The sequence below is a fragment of the Notamacropus eugenii genome, chromosome 5 (genome assembly GCF_028372415.1).
Source record: "Notamacropus eugenii isolate mMacEug1 chromosome 5, mMacEug1.pri_v2, whole genome shotgun sequence".
NCBI classification, from domain to species: domain Eukaryota; kingdom Metazoa; phylum Chordata; class Mammalia; order Diprotodontia; family Macropodidae; genus Notamacropus; species Notamacropus eugenii.
In genome coordinates, this window is record NC_092876.1 from 17,044,540 (window position 1) to 17,065,192 (window position 20,653).

The 20,653-nt window shown below is 37.3% G+C and overlaps 1 protein-coding gene and 1 pseudogene across 1 annotated transcript; both read left to right on the forward strand.

Annotated features, from left to right (window-relative positions):
• Positions 1–170: 170 nt before the first annotated feature.
• Positions 171–18,746, forward strand: LOC140508526 (olfactory receptor 2L2-like; annotated as a pseudogene).
• LOC140508525 (olfactory receptor 2L3-like) lies at positions 3,134–4,564 on the forward strand. Its single transcript, XM_072616478.1, has one exon. The coding sequence runs from the start codon at positions 3,310–3,312 to the stop codon at positions 4,375–4,377; it is 1,068 nt and encodes a 355-aa protein (XP_072472579.1). The 5' UTR covers positions 3,134–3,309; the 3' UTR covers positions 4,378–4,564.
• Positions 18,747–20,653: the final 1,907 nt, after the last annotated feature.

Consider the following 20,653-nt stretch of genomic DNA (forward strand, 5'->3'; position numbering starts at 1 on the left):
AAAGCAAAATCCATCACGATGACCAAGAAGTTAATAACCGTGACCACATCAGGGGGCAAAGCCATTCTCAAACCTCCCCTCCCTCAGTCAGGGCATTGTGACTATCAACTGTGACGTTGTGTCAGTTGGCCTGCGTTCTGTCCCCTCTGACCTGACCCCACTCACTTCATCACAGTTCCTCTCCACCCTTCCTATTCTGCCTCTTCAGCAAACTCCTCCCACCATATGTGACTTAGGCTTCCGGGTAATTTAAGCAGATCATATGGGCTTATTAATTAATGAGAAAGATCTTTCTATTTCAGTTATTATTACAGTTTCAGATTACTGCAGTCTTGGTGTAAGATGTTGATCTCACTCTACTTGCTTCCTGATTAATGACAATTTTCCCAGTAATCCTTAATCAATCGGAAATTCTTTCTTAGGTAGCAGATTTCTGAGTTTATTTTTATTTTCTTTTCGAAAGAATAATAAGTATAAACATGGAAGTTTTAGTGAGATTGCAGTCCTCCTCTTTTACCTAGACTATAGGTAGTTCTTTGAATTAGGTGAATTAACAGCTATATTGGGTCAGTATGACTCAGCTCCTGGGAAAGAAGAAATGTGAAGATACAATATCAATTAGGAAATGTGTTTTCAGATCTCAAAATAAAATGCCACCTCACAACAGGAATATCATAAAAATTCATACTCAGATTTTGTAACGCTTTGAGTTCTATGGGTTAAAATGAATTTAGAACTATCCAGAAATGGTTTAATTACTTGATGTGGGTTAGAGTTGGAAATATATGTATGTATACATATTTGTGTTTTGATATCTATCACAAATATCTAGCAGACATGCAGGTACTTAATTGACCCATGACCGTGGACAAATCACTTAAATGTTTTGTACCTCAGTTCCCCCACTTTTAAAAAAAGGAATAATAATAGCACATACCTCCCAGGGTTGTTGTGAGGATAAATATGAGATAATATGTGCACAGCAATTTTCAAATCTAAAATCACTAGACAAATGCTGTATATAAATACTATAAATTAATTATATAAATTAGTATAATATATGAATAAATCATATAAATATATAGATGCCATAAATGAATGTGTATATATATGTGTGTGTGTGTGTCAATGCAATGGGTATCTATACTTAATAAAATGCTATTATTGGGGCTGGTTATGAGAGGGGTAGTTAGAGAAGTGAAAGGAGAGTTTTGTGCCCTTAAGGAAAATACTATTATTTTGAGGAAGGAAAATTGTAGGACTTAAAGCCATTGGTATTGACTCTAGGTACAGTATGACCTCAGAATGACAGAAATCTAGGAGAAGCAGGGTAGTCAGTGAAGCCTCCTCCAGGAACTGGAGTGTTATCTGGACCCCAAAGGATTAGAAGACTACAAAGGCATCTTTCTCAGGAAAGATGGCTCAGGCTGTGCTGGAGCTAGTTCCCATTGTTAGCTATTCAGGGTGAACATTCACACGTCAGAAATTGGCAGAAGCTACACATCAAAGCTCAGGGGATTGATTTGTTTCATTGTGTATTTAGACTTAAGAAAGTGACTGAAAACATGTAAATAGTGTAGATTGAACTTAAACCGCAGTCAAGTTTTCAGAGAGCGGGTTGTTAAACATTTACAAATGGTTGGTTGTTTAGTTGGTTGGTTGTTGGCCTTCATTCTCTAAGAAGATCAAAATGTCATCACTATGCTGGTATCAGATTTCAATATCTGACTGTGGTTGATCAGATCAATATGAACTCTGAATGCTGAACCACAAGTCAGGCACAAACAATCCATGTGAACATTTGGAGTGGATACTCTAAATTTGCACACCCTACATTTCCTTTAAACTGTTTCACTTTTGCTTTGCTCACAGAGAACAGCACATTCTCTGAGGTGGGCATGACATGTGGAGGTGTCCTGTACCAGTGTCTTGCATGTCATACAATTAATTCCAAAGTTCTTGAGAGAGACCTTGAGAGTGTCCTTGTATCACGTCTTCTGACCACGATGTGAAGCCTTGCCCTGTTTGAGTTCTCCATAAAATAGTCTTTTGGGCAGTTGTACGTTTTGTAAATATTGAATAATATTTGCAAATATATGGGACAATATACAAAGCATGAAATAATCATTGCACAGGTGCCATAGAATCCAATTCCATCTTTACAGATGTACAAGATGTCTCATGGAAGGCTAAAGGGTACTGCCTCATCACAGCTTGTTAGTTGCAAAGCAGTAACCAGATAACCAGTCCTCTTGATGCCTAGACCAGTGTGATCATGCTACATTATTGTGCCTCCTGATGTTCTAGAAGCCAGTTAAGATGCACTCTTTCTTGCTTATTTCGGGATTGTAAAATCCAAATCTCAGTCCAGTGAACCTTCAACCAAGTCAAGAATCTTGCCATCTCAGAGCTCGGTGAGGCCCAACACTTAAGAAATTAGAGGAGGCCAGATGACCAGGGACTCACCAACTCAGAGTCCTTTGACTCACAAAGGTTCTGTCACAGCAGTGTTTTAACTGGAGAAGCATCATTGCTGTTCAAAGGTACCTCACAACCCAGACGCTATGGTTTCCTACTAAGATGGCCTTAACCTTTGGGAATGAAAGTTTACAAAAGGGCAACTAGTGTGGAAGATAAAATCCACATGGAACACTGGAATCTCCATGACAATTGTCTCTTGCCCACAACATCAGACACATATGATGAGCGTGCAAAGTTCATTCCTATTCCCTTATTAACAATAATGACAATTATTTAGAATGGGAATGATCTGGGATTAATACTACTTGTTGTTTTCGTGTTTCCACTCATGTCCAACTCTTTGTGACCTTCTTTGGGGTTTCCTTGGCAAAGGATACTACAGTAGTTTGCCATTTCCTTCTCTAGCTCATTTTAGAAATGTGAAAATTTACACCAGTTAAGTTAAGTGCCTTTCTCAAAGTCACAGAGTTAACCAATGCATCATGTCAGGTTTAAACTCAGATCTTTTTAATGACAGGTTCAGCAGTTATTTACTTTACCAGCTAGTTGCTATGTTAGCAACAACAATAATACATATTTATATAGTGCTTGAAGATTTTCAAAATACTGCACTTATATTATGTCAGAAACAATTTTATGGAATAGATGCTATTAGTCTTCCACTTCACAGGTGGGGAAAACGAGGCACAAAGAGGATAAATGGCATACCCAGAGTCACACAGCAAGCAAATGTTTGAAGCTAAAGTTGAAACGAGATCTTCCTGGCTTTATGTCCCGTGCTCTTATCTAATAAACCATCAAGCTGAAGAAAAATCATAGCATCGGAATATGAAGTCATTGTTGATGTGCAGGAACAGGAAAATTCTAGGAGAAACGAAAGGGAGTTGGACTCCACAGCAGTTACTTCCCATTCCCTCATTTTATCCTACAGCAAAACAGTTCCAGAAACACTCTGCTATGGAGGAATGGAATAAAACTACCACTGGTTTCTTCTTGCTGGGGCTTTTTCCCCCAACCAAAACTGGCCTGCTCCTCTTCCTCCTGGTTGTCCTCATCTTCCTAATCGCCTTCTTGGGTAACTCAACCATGATTCTCCTCATTTGGACAGACCACCATCTCCACACTCCCATGTATATTCTGCTCAGTCAGCTCTCTCTCATGGACCTAGTGCACATTTGCAGTACAGTGCCCAAGATGGCTACTAACTTTCTTTCTGGAAACAATTCCATTTCTTTGGTAGGTTGTGGATTCCAAAGTTACTCTTTTTTACTTATAGCTGGTGGTGAGGGGTTACTCCTGGCATCTATGGCCTATGACCGCTATGTGGCCATTTGCCGGCCCCTCCATTATCCCATTCTCATGAACAAGAGAATGTGTTTGCTAATGATAGCTGGGTCCTGGGTCTCTTCATCCATTAATTCCATGTTCCATACCATGTATGCACTCTGTATGCCTTATTGCAAGTCCAGAATCATTAATCATTTCTTTTGTGATATCCCAGCCATGTTGCCTTTGGCCTGTATGGATACCTGGGCCTATGAGTACACAGTGCTCTTCAGCACCAACCTGTTTCTTTTGGTCCCTTTCCTTGGAATCATGGCTTCCTATGGTCGGGTTCTCCTGGCCATCCATCATATGCGTTCATCACAGGGGAGAAAGAAAGCCTTCACTACCTGTTCTACCCTCCTAACTGTGGTCTCCTTCTATTATGCCCCATTTGTCTATACATATCTGAGGCCCCCATCTCTGCGTTCCCCAGAAGAGGACAAGAACTTAGCTGTCTTCTACACAATCCTCACTCCTATGCTCAACCCTATCATCTATAGCCTGAGGAATAAAGAGGTGTTGGGAGCCCTCCAGAGAGTCTTTGGGAGATCATTATCCCAAAAAGTGTAGATGGGAACATAAAGTCACAGAAGTAGAACCTGAAGCATTCTTACCAATCACATAACTGAACTTCTTTATTTGACAGATTAAGACACAGGCTGTATTAAACCATCAGTCCTGATTAACCCTTATATTAAATTAAATTTTATTTTTCTCAGTTAATATGTATTTACTTTCTCTTTCTCTGCCATGAAGACCCTGGAAACAAACCAATATGCAATCCCTTGCAGCAACTTGGAATAATCAGTCACTGGCCAGCTCCAACAATGTGTGGCACATTGTGTATAATTGGTTCATCACTGCTCTATTAGGAGATGGATACAATTCTTCATCAATCATATTGTCAAAACATGGTGGACCTTTTGGATGATCAGAATTCTTAACTGTTTCAAAATTGCTTGTATTAGAAGTATTATTGCAATTTTAGAAATTGCTCTGCTAGTTTTGTTTGTTTCATCAGTTCACACATGTCTTCTGGGAATTGAATACAAGAAAATTTTGAACAAAGAGCAATATCAGGCAGAGAAGAGATGAGAAAAGGTATCATGAAGAAAATGGTTCCTTAGGTACCTCTTAAAGGAAAAAGAAGACTACATAAGACAAATATAAAGAGAGAGTACGTTTGAGAGATGAAGGATTTCCAGTGTAAAGACAGAGTGATGGAAGATGGAATTCTGTTCAATGAAAAGAGAGAAGGCAACCTGTTCTGTAATATGAATATATATAATATATATATGTATATATGTAATATGAGATATGAATTTTCCCCTGAAGTTAGCCCGGTTCCATGCCCAAAAATGTAGGTATGTGATCTCATTAGCATCACTATATTTAATGGAATTATCCATTATTGCCATGATTTGTTCTTTGGTCCATCTATTCTTTAGGATTAAATCACTTCAGCTGCAATTACTTTTGAATAACTCTCTATCCTCCTTTTTTGAGTATTTTATTTTATTGTAGCCTATAAACGATGTTTAATATTCTGCTTTTCTGCATTTGTTTATAACATTTTCATGCCCTAATATATGGCCAATTTTTGTAAATGTGGTATGCATTATAGAGAAATATGCATATTCTTTTCTATTCTCATTCACTTATCACCAAAGTTCTATCATATCTCATTTTCTGAAATTGTGCTTAGGTCCTTAGGTGTTTACTTAGTTTAGTTAGTATCAAGTAATTGAATCTTTTGTAGATGGCAAAGGGATCGCCTAGGTGTGTTGCATCCTCTCTGGATACAGGTAAGAATGAGGGCATTCCACCAGTTAGGAGAATGGTTTGGCAGATTTCTGAGTTCTATTATTGCATTTTCACAAAAATATGATCACAGGATAGGAATTATTACAGCAGCAAAAATAAGAGATATTTCAATGGATCTTTGCAGTTTGCAGTACTTGAAATACTAAGTATATTGTAAGGACTTTTAAAAATATGTTTGTTGACTGATTGGCTCTTAAATGCTTATCTTATGTGATCTTCACAGGAAAATGTCGGATAGTTGTTATCATTATTCGCATTTTATCAATGAAAATGCTGAAACCCAAAGAGGTTAAGTGAATAGTTTAGGTCACTATAGCCTGCAGCCTTACTGGAGTTTAGGTCTTCATGATTATTGTTCCAATATGCCTTGTTGCCACCCACAGAATCCTAAGGTCATTGATTTAGAGTTTGGGTAGATTTTAGAAGTCACCTAGCCCCACCACTTCTTACATTACATTTTATATGTAAGGAAATTGATGACCTTCAAAGTGAATTGAGTTGCTGTTGGTCATAGAAGTAGTAAACAGGACAATTAGAACTCAGAACCTCTAACTCTAAATCCAATATTCTTTCCGTTCTAATTTTCTGATTGCAGTTACTCTTTAATGGGAAGACAGTATTTTCATGGCCTGTATCTGCATGAAGGTAGTATATAAAACTATTTGGAATAAAATGAAATGATGAAAGGTTCAATCCAGTAATCAAATCTGCTGCCTAATGGGTTGAATGAATCTTTTTAATTGATCTGGAATCCTTGAGATAGACCTTTGAGATCAGCTCGTTTAACTCTGCTCAATGCAGGACAATGTCCTTTTGCCACATTTTGGACAAGTGATTATCTAGTCTCTTCTCCTACCAAGAAACTCAGTAATTCAATCAATCTATCCAATTATTCCACAGTACTCATTGTTTGACTTTACTGCCTTCTTTGAAAACTATAATGCTTGTCCTAAAATGTTTATGATTCTCTCTGGCAAGTTCTACCCAAGGATTTCAGGCACTGGGAGGAGTTTTGTAGAGCCCCTGAAAACAATATTTGACTTGGTCTATATGTTTGCACCCATTAGATTCATGCTCCTGGAAGGGTGAGAGGTAAGTGTGCAGAAAGGCAGAGAGGTCAGGAGGTGAGATAAGAATGTAAAAATAGGGAAACATTTACTGTATACCTCCTCATGGCTTCTGGACCAGGAAGACAGCAAAATGCGTAGTCCTTTTGTCAGAAATTTATCATGCCTCTCCACCAAGGTAATTGTATTACTTTTTTCTTTCAATGGAGCAAATGAATAGGGAGAGGGGGATTGCTTTTGTGAAAAAATTATTTTTCCTGGTGATGGTTGTCTCGGAGATTCAAAGATCCATCCCCAGACCTCTTCTACAAAATTCTTCAGAAAGACTTTACTGATAATGAGACTGCCTGCAGTCTCATCCTGTCCAAACTCCAGCTGCAGCCTAATTGTCTTAATCAAAGGTGTGGAATTTCCATTCTCTTCTTCTCAGGCACTGGTGGGGACAGATTCTTCTACCTAGATATCTAGATAGCCCAAAGGTGGGAAAGATCTTGTGTGGCTAGGGTGTGGTCTGACAGAACAGGTATATCCTCTGTCCAGAGGTAAAATGACAGTGGGGTCATATCAGCCCCTGTTAAAAGGGTTTATAACTTGGGCATCCCAATCCCCGAAATGAGCCAGTTCTGGACTGCCCCCCTTTGGGATGGCCTATTTCTGAACTGCAACTCCTATGTATGTTGTCAACTTGAGAGAAATTAAAATGTGGACACACATCCTAATTCATTTGTCTTTTCTTAGAACAAACTCTGAATGGTTAATATTTACATGGTGTCATATGATTCAGATTTGGAAGGGAATTTGCAGACTGATCTTTACCCCCTCCACAGCACTGGGATTGGGTGCCCACAGTACCCTTTCCTGGCCCTGAAGAGTGGGTGAGTCTTATTCCCCAAAACTCTGCTCCTTGTCTTTCCAACTCCCTGTATTACCAAGATTCTGGAGGCAGAGACTTCAAGATAGGTCTCCTGAAAGGTAAGGCTAGCCTCTGTAATTTGACTATGGGTCAGTCAGAGTAAATTGGCATATGATAAATTGTATTGTAATATGAATTGTTTGCTTTTAAAAAGGATGAGGAAGTGAAGTACCTCATTCTTTTCACACTGAGTATGGTTAGAGGATGGTAAATAAGCTTGAGAAACAGATGCAAATCTATGTAGAGAAGTAACTTATGAACTACTTTGTGTTATCTTAATGGGAAATTTGATTTTACTTATGTTTGTTATTTGATCAGGAACTAGTCCAGGAATATGAATGTATGCAAACTAGTTAAGGCTCACCTTAAAGATGTTCCCATTGTTTAAAAGATTCTGAAAGCAGTAGTGTCTTTCTATTGTGACTCTCTTACCAATGTGAGATTGTAGTCACGTATCTGAATTTCTGATTATTGGAACTTGATATTCATTACTTCATGGGACTGTTTACTGAATTTATTCTGAGTCTAACTCCAGGTATGGTTACCAAGGAATGCTATTGAACCAATAATTCATACTGCCTTCAACTACATGAGGGCCATTAACTTCATTTATGAACTACAGAGGGCGTTCTCAGAGGAACAGTTGGGAGAATGACCATTCTGCTTGAGCTTAGGTAAGATTCTCCTGACTCAATTACCCCAAAGTGAATATCTCACTTCACAGACTTTAAGCCTGCCTCAAAGCAATTTACCAACTATCTAACTTCTGTCTGGAATGGACATGAAGTTGGGAAATACTGTTCCCTTATTATAGTCATATCCCTTTTTTATTACAGCAATTTTCTATTACCAAAAAATTTTGTAAGAATGATAATAAATATATTAAATAATAGGCTAATAGTGGAACATCTGAGTTATTACAGTAAGATGCAAGTATAAGATTGAGCTATTTAGTCTAGAATTTCAGTTCTAATAAGTAAGTATTTAGCTTTGATATAGGTTGCTAGCTACATATGTTCTGGTATAAGTTAGGGTACAGTTAATTAATTTTGTTAGTTTTAATTTAGGTAATTTTGTGGTCTATTTTGTAAATGCCTTAAAGGAAGCAACTACTTTAATTAGGGGTTATTTATTCGAACATGTCTAGAAATAGGAATTGTTTTATTATAAATAACTTGTTTGATATGCACTATTTTGAAGTTGATTACTCAATGTATTTATGTATACCATTCCTGAACCTTTTGTTACAATGGTAGTTAATCTGGCAGCTTTTCTGTAATTAATTCTTTAGTGGCATTTCATTCACTTGATGAAGGAATGAATAATGTGAAATCTAAAAACTGAGTTCTAATTTTTCTATTTCTTATTTTTATTTGACTTTTTTAGGTATATCAACATGAAAATTGGCCAAGGTCCCAATTTTTGATTTTATAATTATAGAAACATAAAGGTTGACAAGTTCCATTATTTTATTTGGTTATTAGCAAAGTAATTTAAAATTGCGTTCAGATCAATTTTGTAGGAGATCTTGACAAAGAAAGAGAATTTCTCTACAAGGAGTCATAATGAAGATAATGTTGGAGACTGTTTAAATCTCACTCTGACCAGAAAACTTCCTCAGATGATATCCCAAAAACCAGACCACTGTTTGAGATGAGACTTGTGAGGCTTAAATGGATAATTTTATTCAATATTTACCTTTTCACTTACTGTATTTTTATCTTTATGGTCAACCTACTAAAAATGGCACTGCCCCTTGATTTTGTCAATGCATCAGACGAATTTCTCCCTTTCCCATATTGTTACCCATTCTAATATCTAAATTCCTTGATGAAGTGTTGGCCCTATCCCTTAGTGGTTCATTGAGAAGGTTATGCTTCTCAATAGAATTAGATGGGGGAATGTGAAAAATGATTTTTCTTAGTGATTGTCATCAAGGAGACTGAGAGCTCTAACCATCCCCTAATTCTCTAAAGTTCTTCAGAAGGACATTACTGAAAATGAGATTGCATTGAGTCTTATACTGGTCAAACTCAGTCCAACCCTGAGTTGATTTATTCAACAGTATACAAGCTCCTTTGTGTTTTGCTCAAGCCTGGATGGAGACAGTCTTTTGTCCAAAGCTGGGAATGGTCTTGTATGGTTGAAGGATCATTTGATGGAACAAACATTTTCTCTGTCAACACATAAAATGATAGTGATGTGATAGTCTCTATTGAAAAGGCATATAAATGAGACAGCCCAATACCTAGATTTAACCAATTCTGAACTGGCCTTCTTGGTTCTGAGGTGAGCTAGTTCTGGAATTTGACTCCCATGAAATGCATGTTGTCATCTTGAGAGCAATTAAAAGAAGGACATACAATAAACTTGTTTGTCTCTTTCTTACAACCAAATTTGTGAAAGCTTTACACTTTCTCTATGCAGGAATTCGATCCAACTTTGGGGAAAGACTGAAGGATGGACAGACAAAAGGGACTTTTTATCTTCAGAGCAATTCCCTTTCACCCCTCCCTCCCTTCCTGGCTCAGAATACCTATGCCAGCTAAAATTATGGTCTCCATAAGCATTATCCTTAATACAAGAAAGAATTTTTTTTCTTTTTTTACATAAATTTATTTATTTTCAGTTTTCAATATTCACTTCAACAAAATTTTGAATTTCATATTTTCTCCCCATCTACTGCTATCCCCAACCCAGGACAAAATATATGCTGATTGCCCTTTCCTCCCATCTGCCATCCTTCTATTCTCCCCCTAACCCCTTCTTTTCTATTTTCCTGTACGTTAAGATAGATTTCCATACTATATTGTCTATATATCTTATTTCTTAGTGGCATTTAAAAACAACCTCTAACATTCATTTTTAAACTTTGAGTTCCACATACTCTCCCTTCCCCTTCCCCACCCACACTCATTGATAAGGCAAGCAATTCGATAAGGGTTACACATGTGTGATCATGCAAAACACTTCCATAAAGGTTATGTTGTGAAACACTGACGATATTTCCCTTTATACTGTTCCACCCTCCATTTATTTATTTCTCTCCTGTGATCTATCCTTCTTCCAAAGTGCTTCCTTCTGATTGCCTCTTTTATCAACCTGTAATCGCTGCTATTATTCCCCCTCTCTTATCCCCTTATCCACAGCTTTCCTGTAGGGTAAGACAAACTTAAATAGCCAACTGAATGTGTATATTATTGTGCCTTAAGCCAAATCTAACAAAAGGAAGATTCACTTATTCTCTCTTACCTTCCCCTTCTTCCCTTCCATTGTAAAAACTTTTTCTTGCCTCTTCTATGGGACATGATTTATTATATTCTACCTCTTCCTTTCTCTTCCTCCTAGTACATTCCTCTCAGTGCTTAATTTTCTTCTTTAGATATCATCTCTTCATATTCACCTCACACTATGTGCTCTTGCTCTGTCTCTGTGTCTCTCTATGTCTCTGTCTTCTCTCTCTATATATATATGTGTGTGTGTGTGTGTGTGTGTGTGTGTGTATACACACACACATATACACACCTACAAACACACATACACACACCAACAATCCTAATACTTGGAAAAGTTTCATGACTTGCAAATATTATGTTTCCATGTAGGAATGTAAATAGTTCAACTTTAATAAGTTCCTTATGACTTCTCTTTCCTGTTTACTTTTTAATGCTTCTTTTGATTCTTTTATTTGAAAGTCAAATTTTCTATTCAGTTCTAGTCTTTTCAACAAGAATGCTTGGAAGTCCTCTGTGTCATTTAAGTTCCCTTTTCCCCTGAAGTATTATACTCAGTTTTGCTGGGTGGGTGATTCTTGGTTTTAATCCTATCTCCTTTGACTTTTGCAATATCATATCCCAAGCCTCACGGTAGAAACTGCTAAGTCCTGTGATTGTGTTTCCACAATACTTAAATTATTTCCTACCCACTGCTTGTAATATTTTGTCCTTTACCTGGGAACTCTGGAATTAGGTTACAATATTTCTAGGAGTCTTCCTTTTTGGATCTCTTTCAGGAGATGTTCACTGGATTCTTTCCATTTCTATTTTACCCTCTGCTTCTAGAATATCAGGATAGTTTTCCTTGATAATTTCTTGAAGTATGATGTCTAAAGTCCTTGCTTTTGATTATGACTTTCAGGTAGTCCAATATTTTTTTTATTTTCTCTCCTTGACGTATTTTCCAGTTCTACTTTTTTTTCCCTATGAGATATTTTGTATTTTCCACTATTTTTTCATTCTTTTAGTTTTGTTTTATAATTTCTTGATTTTTCATGAAGTCGTTAGCTTCCCTCTGCTCCATTCTAATCCTTACGGAAATATTTTCTTCAGTGAGCTTTTGAACCTCCTTTTCCATCTGCCCAGTTCTGATTTTTAAGGCATACTTCTCCTCATTGGCTTTTTGGAACTCTTTTGCTGTATGGGTTACCCTATAATTTAAGGTTTTGTTTTCTTCATCATTTTTTGCATCCCCTGTTGACTAGAATTTTTTATGATTTTCTTGCATCACTCTCATTTTCCTTCCCAGTTTTTCCTCTACATCTCTTACTTGATTTTTTTTTTGAAAATCGTTTTTGAGCTCTTCCGTGGCCAGAGATCAATTCATGTTTTTCTAAAATTCTTTGGGTACAGGAGCTTTGTCTTTGATGTCTTCTTCTGGCTATATGTTTTCATCATCCTCATCAGCAATGATGTGAGAAGATATCTATAGTTTGTTTCTTTTTCCCCATTTGTTTATTTTCCCACTCAATGACTTTGTTTAAGTGGAGGGCTCCAGAAGCAGCCATCGTTTCAACAGTCGCTACAACCTTGTGACAGGGACCAGATCATGCTCCCCTCTTAGCCAGGTGAGAGACCCTTCCCACTGACATTTGAAGTTGTCTTTAACATTGGTGGGTTGAGACGTTTGGAATCTGCAGTAACCACCAGCAATTCAGTCCCCTAAGACCTACTCCATTCAGTTGTGCTGCAGTGACCCATGCCAGACTGTGCTCCACTCCCAGTCCAGTGGTATAGACCCTTCCTGTCAACCTTCCAGATTGTCTTGGTCTGGAAATTTGCTTCAGTCCGTCATTTTGTGGCTTCTGCTGCTCTAAAATTTGTTGAGAGACATTTTTAAATGTTTTTTGAGGGGTCTGTAGGGAGAGCTGTAGCATGCCCGTAATTTTACTCCACCATCTTAGGTCTTCCCCCTTCAGTGAGAAAATATTTTTAATTAGATAAGTTGCAAATACAGTAAGATAAGAGAAATGTTAAAGTGTCAATTGAAATTTTAAATCTAGCATATCTCTGTTTCTTCTATCATTAACACGACATAGTATGACTTAGCATAGCATAAATCCATAAAATGTAAAGATAAGAAAAGTCCCGTTATTCAAGTTATATTTGGTTCACAGTGCCTTGTCCTTGGCAGTCATCAACAAAAGAATGTTTCTGGTCAGCTTCATTGGGCCTTGTCGCTGCTGACACAGGAAGGGACATTTTAGGTTCACTCAGAGAGCAAAGCAAAGTATGTCAGTTATACCAGAGAATGCAAAGCATTATCGTAGGTTAAGCTAGTTTGGCAATGAGGTGCATCATATCTTAGAATCTAAGTCTTAGACTCATTAAAAACTCAATTTAATAATGGATTGGTGGAGTAGCAAGCAGTGACAATAAATGGATAAGTTGACAAAGAAACGGTTCCATTGAGTCATTAAGAGAACTTGACAGGGAAGGTCTCAAGAATGCTAATTAATTTTCATTGCCTTGGCCAATGAAGCCCTGCATGTTTCCAAATAAAAATATCATAGTAAAATCTTGGAACACAGAGAGAAAACTGGCAGGGTGACAGATGTAATGCATCTTGTATTTCTTTGCTTCCCATTTTTCGAAAAGATGTTTTCCTCTACTCAGTTCTTCAAACTGAGAAGAAGTTTCAATGTTAAATATGATTTCATTTACTCTATTATAATACTGTATGATAATTTTTCATATTGCCTACATTTTGCAATGTAAAATGGCCAGTTTCTCTAAGAGAACTAAAACGAAGAAAAAAGTCCATAAAGCTTTAACAACATACAGGAAAATGTCAGATATTACGTGCAGTGCCCTAGACGCAAAGTGCTCCATCTTTGGGACCAAATTTGGTCCTAGTTTCAATTGTGTTGTTGTTCATTTAATTTGTATTCTTGAAGTCATTGTGTATATTGTTTTTTTCATTCTGTTCACTTCTCATTAGTTTATCTAGCTCTTTCTATGTTTCTCTGATTTCATCACACTCATCATTTCTTACAGAATAAATAATATCCCTTTATATTCATGAATCAGAACTTTTTATTCATTCGCTAAGGGATATTACCTCCGATAAATATATATATAATTATATATATACACGTACATATATAATACTTCAAAATGTATTCTTTTCAATCATAAAGTATTGTGCTATAAATCATTTCTTGTGTACATGGGCTCTGTCATTGAACTCCTTAAGGCATATTCTTAACCATGAAGTCAGTCTTTAAAGAGCATGAACACTTAGACAATTTCTTTATATGACTCCATCTGGCTTTCCAACAGTGGGATCATTTCACAACCCAACCAATATTGCATTACTGTGTCCATCTTGACACAGTCACTCTAATATTGGTAATCCCAATCTTTTGTTATCATTTCCAATCTTCTGACTGTGAGATGAAACTTCAGGAACGTTTAAAATTTGTGTTTCTCTTGGGATTGTTATTAGCAATATTCATTAATGTGATTATTCACAGCCTGAAACACTACTTTGGGAGACTCTTTCTTTACATTCTTTGACTACCTATCTATTGGGAAAGATTTTTGCTCTTATACGTGCCTGTTGTCTGTTCTAGATAGAAGTACCTCTTAAGGACTTTAGATACAAATATATTTTTTCTTTGTTGAAAAAAATCACTTCCAATCTTAGAATAGTTTTCATGACCTTTGTTCAAAAGTTTTTCAATTTCATGTAACTGAAATTATCCCTGACGATCTCTTCTACTCTTATTTAGTTAAGAATTCACAGATATCAACACACACAAATAAGAATTCACAGATACCAACACACACAAACAAACACAGACAAACAGACACACTTACTCACACACACACACACGCACACACACCTGCCCCCAAAATAGCTGTGAGTATTAACTGACCTGTTTCTCTTCAATTTGTTTTTAAGGTATGATGCATTTATTTTAATATTTATAAAGAAAGGTAGCCTATAAACAAGCTATGTTGCAAAGGTTCAAGATAAATCACACTGCCTCTCATTGATTGGTCAACACTAAGTCCCAGGTCAGTCCCCACTTGGCCATTTTTTGTATCCAAATTGGCTCAGAGTGATTGTAAATAGCATTTGTTTTTGTTTTGGCCAGAAACCCTGAAGGTTTTCTTACCAGATGAATTATTTTTTAACTAGGTAAACTAGTCATTCTCTACCTCATTTCTTAGTAAGCCTTAATCACTAAATGGTCATTGCCTCAGTCAGACTGAGTCCTTTGAAGAGCTTAGCTTGAAACAGCAAATGCTCCCCCATTGCATCCTGGACCATCTCCCGTTGTCTTGATATATATGTGGCCACTGGACCCAGATGGTTCTGGAGGAGAAAGTGAGACTGGTGACTTTGCATAGCCCTGTTTCACTTAAATCCAATTCACTTTTCTGTCATGCCATCATTTCCTGGATGCCATGGTTCTCCTTGAGAATGAAGTACAGGCAACAACAGCACCATTTAGATTATCTGTGTGTTTCAGGTTACTGTGGTCTTGGAGTAAGATGTTGATCTAACTCTACTTGCTTCCTGACTTATTGACAGTTTTCCCTGTAACCCTTATTGAATAGGAAATTCTGTCTTAGGCAACAGATATTTGAGTTTATTTTTATTTTCTTTTCAAAGGAAACATAGCTATAAATATGGAAATTTGAGTGAGATTACAGTCATCCTCTTTCTCCCAGACCATAGATAGATCTTTGGATAAGGTGAATTAACAGCTATCTTGTGTCAGCATGACTCAGTTCCTGGGAAAGAACAAATCTGAAGGTAGAGTTTCAAGAAGGGAATACAGTTTCAAATCTCAAAATAAAATACCACTTCACAACAGGAATATCATAAAAATTAAAACTCAGATTGTGTAATGCTTTGAATTCTATGGGTTAAAATGAACGTGAAAATATCCAGAAATAGTTTGATTGTTTGATGTGGGTTAGAGTTGGAAATAAATGTATGTATATATGTTTGTGCTTTGGTATTTGTCACAAATATCTAGCAGATACTCAGATACTTACTGAATCTGTGACCCTGGGCAAGTCGCTTAACTCTTCTTTACCTCAGATACCCCATTTATAAAGAGGAATAATAATAGCACCTGCCTTTCATGGTTGTTGTGAGGATCGAAATGAGAAAATATTTGCACAGCACTTTTCAAACTTAAAAGCATTAGACAAATGCTATGTATAATTAATATACATTAATTATATAGATTAGCACAATATATGAATATTTTATATAAATATACAAAAGCTATAAATGAATGTGCACATATATGTATGTATGCACATAAATGCAATGATTACCTATAATTAATAAAATGCTATCATATGGATAAGTATGAGAGGGGTAGTTGGAGAAGTGAAAGGAGAATATTGTGCCCTCAAGGAAGATACTAGTATTTTGAGGAAGGAAAACTACATTATTGAAAGTCATTGGTATCGTCTCTGGTACAGTATGACCTCAGAATGACAGAAATCCAGGGGAAGTAGGGTAGTCAGCAAAGCCACTTGCAGGGACTAGATCATGACCCCACCTCTGAAGGATGAGAAGACTAAAAAACCATCTTTCTTAGGAAAGATGTCTCAGGCTGTGTTGGAGATGGTTCCCATTCTTAACCATTCAGGGTGAACATTCGCACATCAGAAATTGGCAGAAGCTACACATCAAAACTCAGGGGTTTGGTTTGTTTCATTGTGTGTTTAGACTTTATAAAGTGATGGAAAACATATCAATAGTGCAGATTGAATTTAAACCATAGCCTAGTTTTCAGAGAGCTGGTTGTTAAACACTTACAAATGGTTGTTTGTTTCATTGGTTATTGTGCTTCATTCTCGAAAAGGAACAAAATGTCATCACTATGCTGGTATCAGATTTCAATATCTGACTGTGGCTGATCAGACCAATATGAGATCAGAATGCTCTGCCAGAGGTCGGGAACAAACAGTCCTTTTGAACATTTGGAGTGGATACTCTAAATTTGCATATCCTACATTTTCTTTGAGCTGTTTCACTTCTGCTTTGCTCAGCAAAGCAGCACTTTCTCTGAGGTGGGCATGCCATGTTGAGGTGTCCTGTGCCATTGTCTCCCATGTCATACAATTAATTTAAACATTTTTGAGAGAGATCTTCAGAATGTCTTTGTGTCTTTTATTCTGACCACCATGTGAACCCTTCCCCTGTTTGAGTTCTCTATAAAACAGTGTTTTGGGCAGTCGTTTATTTGGCAAATATTATTCAATATTGACAAATACATGGGAGACAACATAAAAAGAATGAAGTGAAGAGAAGGTGCCAAGCAAATACTCGCTGCCTAGGTGCCATAGAATTCAATTCCATCCTTACAGATGCACAACACGACTCCTGGAGTGCTAAAGTGATCTGCCTCATCACATATTTACACAGTGTTTTAATGTTTTAAAAGCCCATAACAAAGTTATGTCAGAAATAATCTTATGGAATAGACTCAATTATTCTTTCCATTTCACAGGTGAAGAAAATGAGGCACAAAAAAGCTCAATGACATAGCCAGACTCACACAGCAAGCAAATATCTGAGGCCAAAGTTAAAATGAGATCTTCCTGGCTCCGAGTCCAATATCCTTACCAATATATCATATAGCTACTGAAAAATCATGGCAGGAAAATATGGGATCATTGTTGACATTCAGGAATAGGAAGATTCTAGGAGAAACTAAAGGAAGTTGGACTCCACAGCAGTTACTTCCCATTCCCTCATTTTATCCTACATCAAAACAGTTCCAGAAACACCCTGCTATGGAGGAATGGAATCAAACCACCACTGGTTTCTTCTTGCTGGGACTGTTTCCCCCAACCAAAACTGGCCTGCTCCTCTTCCTCCTGGTTTTCCTCATCTTCCTAATACCCTTCTCGGGTAACTCAACCATGATTCTTCTCATCTGGATGGATCACCGTCTCCACATCCCCATGTACATCCTGCTCAGTCAGCTCTCTCTCATGGACCTAGTGTACATTTGCAGTACAGTGCCCAAGATGGCTGTTAACTTCTTTCCGGGGACAATTTCATTTCTTTGGTAGGTTGTGGATTCCAAAGTTTCTGTTTTTTGCTCATAGGGAGTGGTGAAGGGCTGCTCCTGGCATCTATGGCCATTGACCGCTATGTGGCCATTTGCCGCCCCCTCCATTATCCCATTCTCATGAACAAGAGAATGTGTTTGCTAATGATTGATGTATCCTGGGTCTCTGCATCCATTAATTCCATGTTCCATACTGTGTATGCACTCTGTATACCCTATTGCAACTCCAGAATTATTAATCATTTCTTTTGTGATATCCCAGCCATGGTGCCTCTGGCCTGCATAGACACCTGGGCCTATGAGTACACAGTGCTTTTCAGCACCAACCTGTTTCTTTTGGTCCCTTTCCTTGGCATCATTGCTTCCGATGGTCGGGTACTCTATGCTGTCCATCATATGTACTCATCACAGGGGAGGAAGAAAGCCTTCACTACCTGTTCTACCCACTTGACTGTGGTCTCCTTCTACTATGCCCCATTTGTGTATACATATCTGAGGCCCCAATCTCTGCGTTCCCCAGAAAAAGACAAGAAATTGGCTGTCTTCTATACCATACTCACTCCTATGCTCAATCCTATCATCTATAGCCTGAGGAATAAGGAGGTGCTGGGGGCTGTTCAGAGAGTCTTTGGGAGATACTTATCCCAAAAAGTGTAGATGGGGACACAAAGTCACAGACATAGAACCCAAAATGTTCTTACAAATCACATAGTTGAACTGCTTTATTTGACAGATTAAAGAAGGGTATATTAACCTGATTAACCATTATTTAAAATTAAATTTTATTTTGCTCAATTAATACATATTTACTTTCTCTTTCTCTGCCTTAATCTTCCTGGAAAGAAACACATGTGCAAATACTTGTAGCAACTTGGAAAATTCAATCATTTGTCGTTGCCAATAATTTGTGTGACTTTCTGTATTACTAGTTCATCACTACTCTGTTAGAAGATGGGTACAACTCTTCATCACCCATACTGTCAAAATATGGTTGGCCTTTTGGATTATCAGAGTCCTTACTATTTTCAAAATTGTTTCTATTAGAAGTGAGCCCATCTAACAAGCCCCCAGCATTGAGAAACATGCTCACCTTAAGCAAAGAACAATACTTGTTGTGAAATCAGGAAAGCTTTTATTAACCTTTAAGTCCATTCCTCCTGAATGGACCTGTAGCCTCCCTGGTAAGGTTATAGGATGACTACAACACGTTCAGAAAAATGGGGCTTCTTATATTGTTTTTCAGACTTTGGATCTCCCAGGATACCATCCCATGGCCAAGTGATTTTATGTTTTCCTGTGTGACAGACTTTTCCTCAAACAGCTCCTTGAGCTTGCATATTAGTTTCCGACCTCTTACTTTTCCGTGCTAGGTCACAATTCTTATGACCTAGGACTGTAGAAAACAGAACTTTCTTGTTTCCCACAAAATTCCCCTTTTTCTCTTTATTAAAATGTCTTTTTCCACACCTAAATCCAATCAATCAATACCTCTCCACATTCTTTCGCTTATGAATTCTTCCCTTCATCTATCTCCCCTTTTATATGAATGTGGAAAGGGACTAAAGTTACCAGTGCATTGAAAATCATAAGGGGCCAGTCCCTTTCGTAAGTACAGATACAGAGATTCAAAATAAAAATGTAAATCAATGAATTGTCCATTCAGAGGTTCCGTCTCATACAGCAGTCTGGGGAGGAACATCATCTGATGGAGTTTTCTGATCTGGATGCTTGTTCAAGCTGTCTTCAGCACAGTATCTCAGTAACTTCTTCCCTTTGTCTTCTTGTGGATATCCAGATGTCCATTCTCCTATAAAACTGACCTTGATACAATTTTAGGTTACCATTCCTAAGCTTTATACTCTTATCACTCTTACAAAATCAAAATTGGAACTTTGATCAACTGTCATGTTTAAGAAATTCACATTAGAACCCAGTTGGTACATTTTATATTAATTTACTATTCATTTCCCACATCAGGAGGATGAGATTTCACTAAGGAGTCATTACCAGGCTCCAGTACTTACATAAATAGAGTAAATAATCATTTTTACACAGTATGTATCACATCATAAAACAATTCCAACTTTTGGTCATGTGATGCTTCTTTTAAAGCATTTATGGTATAGACCACAAGCCATTTTTCTTTTAACATTAACCAACTGAGACAAAATAAAAATAACTGTGTATGCTAACTTCACAGGTCCTTGACCTGATTGTCTCCATGGTACAGTATTACTAAAATTAAAGGACCCTAACTTATTGTTGTTGTTCAGAAATCCTCAGCCTAATAGCTCAATTTTAGACTTAACCTCAGATGTTCCCCTACCAACAATCTACTATTTAATAGATCTGATATTTTGCTTATGAAACTTTTGATCATAGGAAATTTCCACTGAGTAGGGACTTTTCAGGGAAACAGCATCTCCGTAACTTCATGTCAATTCCAAGCAGGAGTAGATTGTTAACTGGCATTCAGCCAGGCTTAAAGTGTGTCAGGTGTCAGTGGGAAAATTGAGTCAGGAGAATCCTACCTCAGCCCAGGCCTAACAGCCGGTCTCCTAACCTTTGCATGAGATTACCCCTTTGCAGTTCATACCAGCATCTCATAGGCTCACTGGCATCACTGATCAGTGGCTCAGACAGTCTTTCTTACTATCCACACATGGATTTACACTCAGAAGAACAGCCAGTTAATAGTCTCATAAAATCTTAAAA

What these genes read in the sequence shown, in the direction of transcription:
- LOC140508525 (XM_072616478.1), top strand. Translation starts at nt 3,310, where the DNA reads ATGAAGTCATTGTTGATGTGCAGGAACAGGAAAATTCTAGGAGAAACG.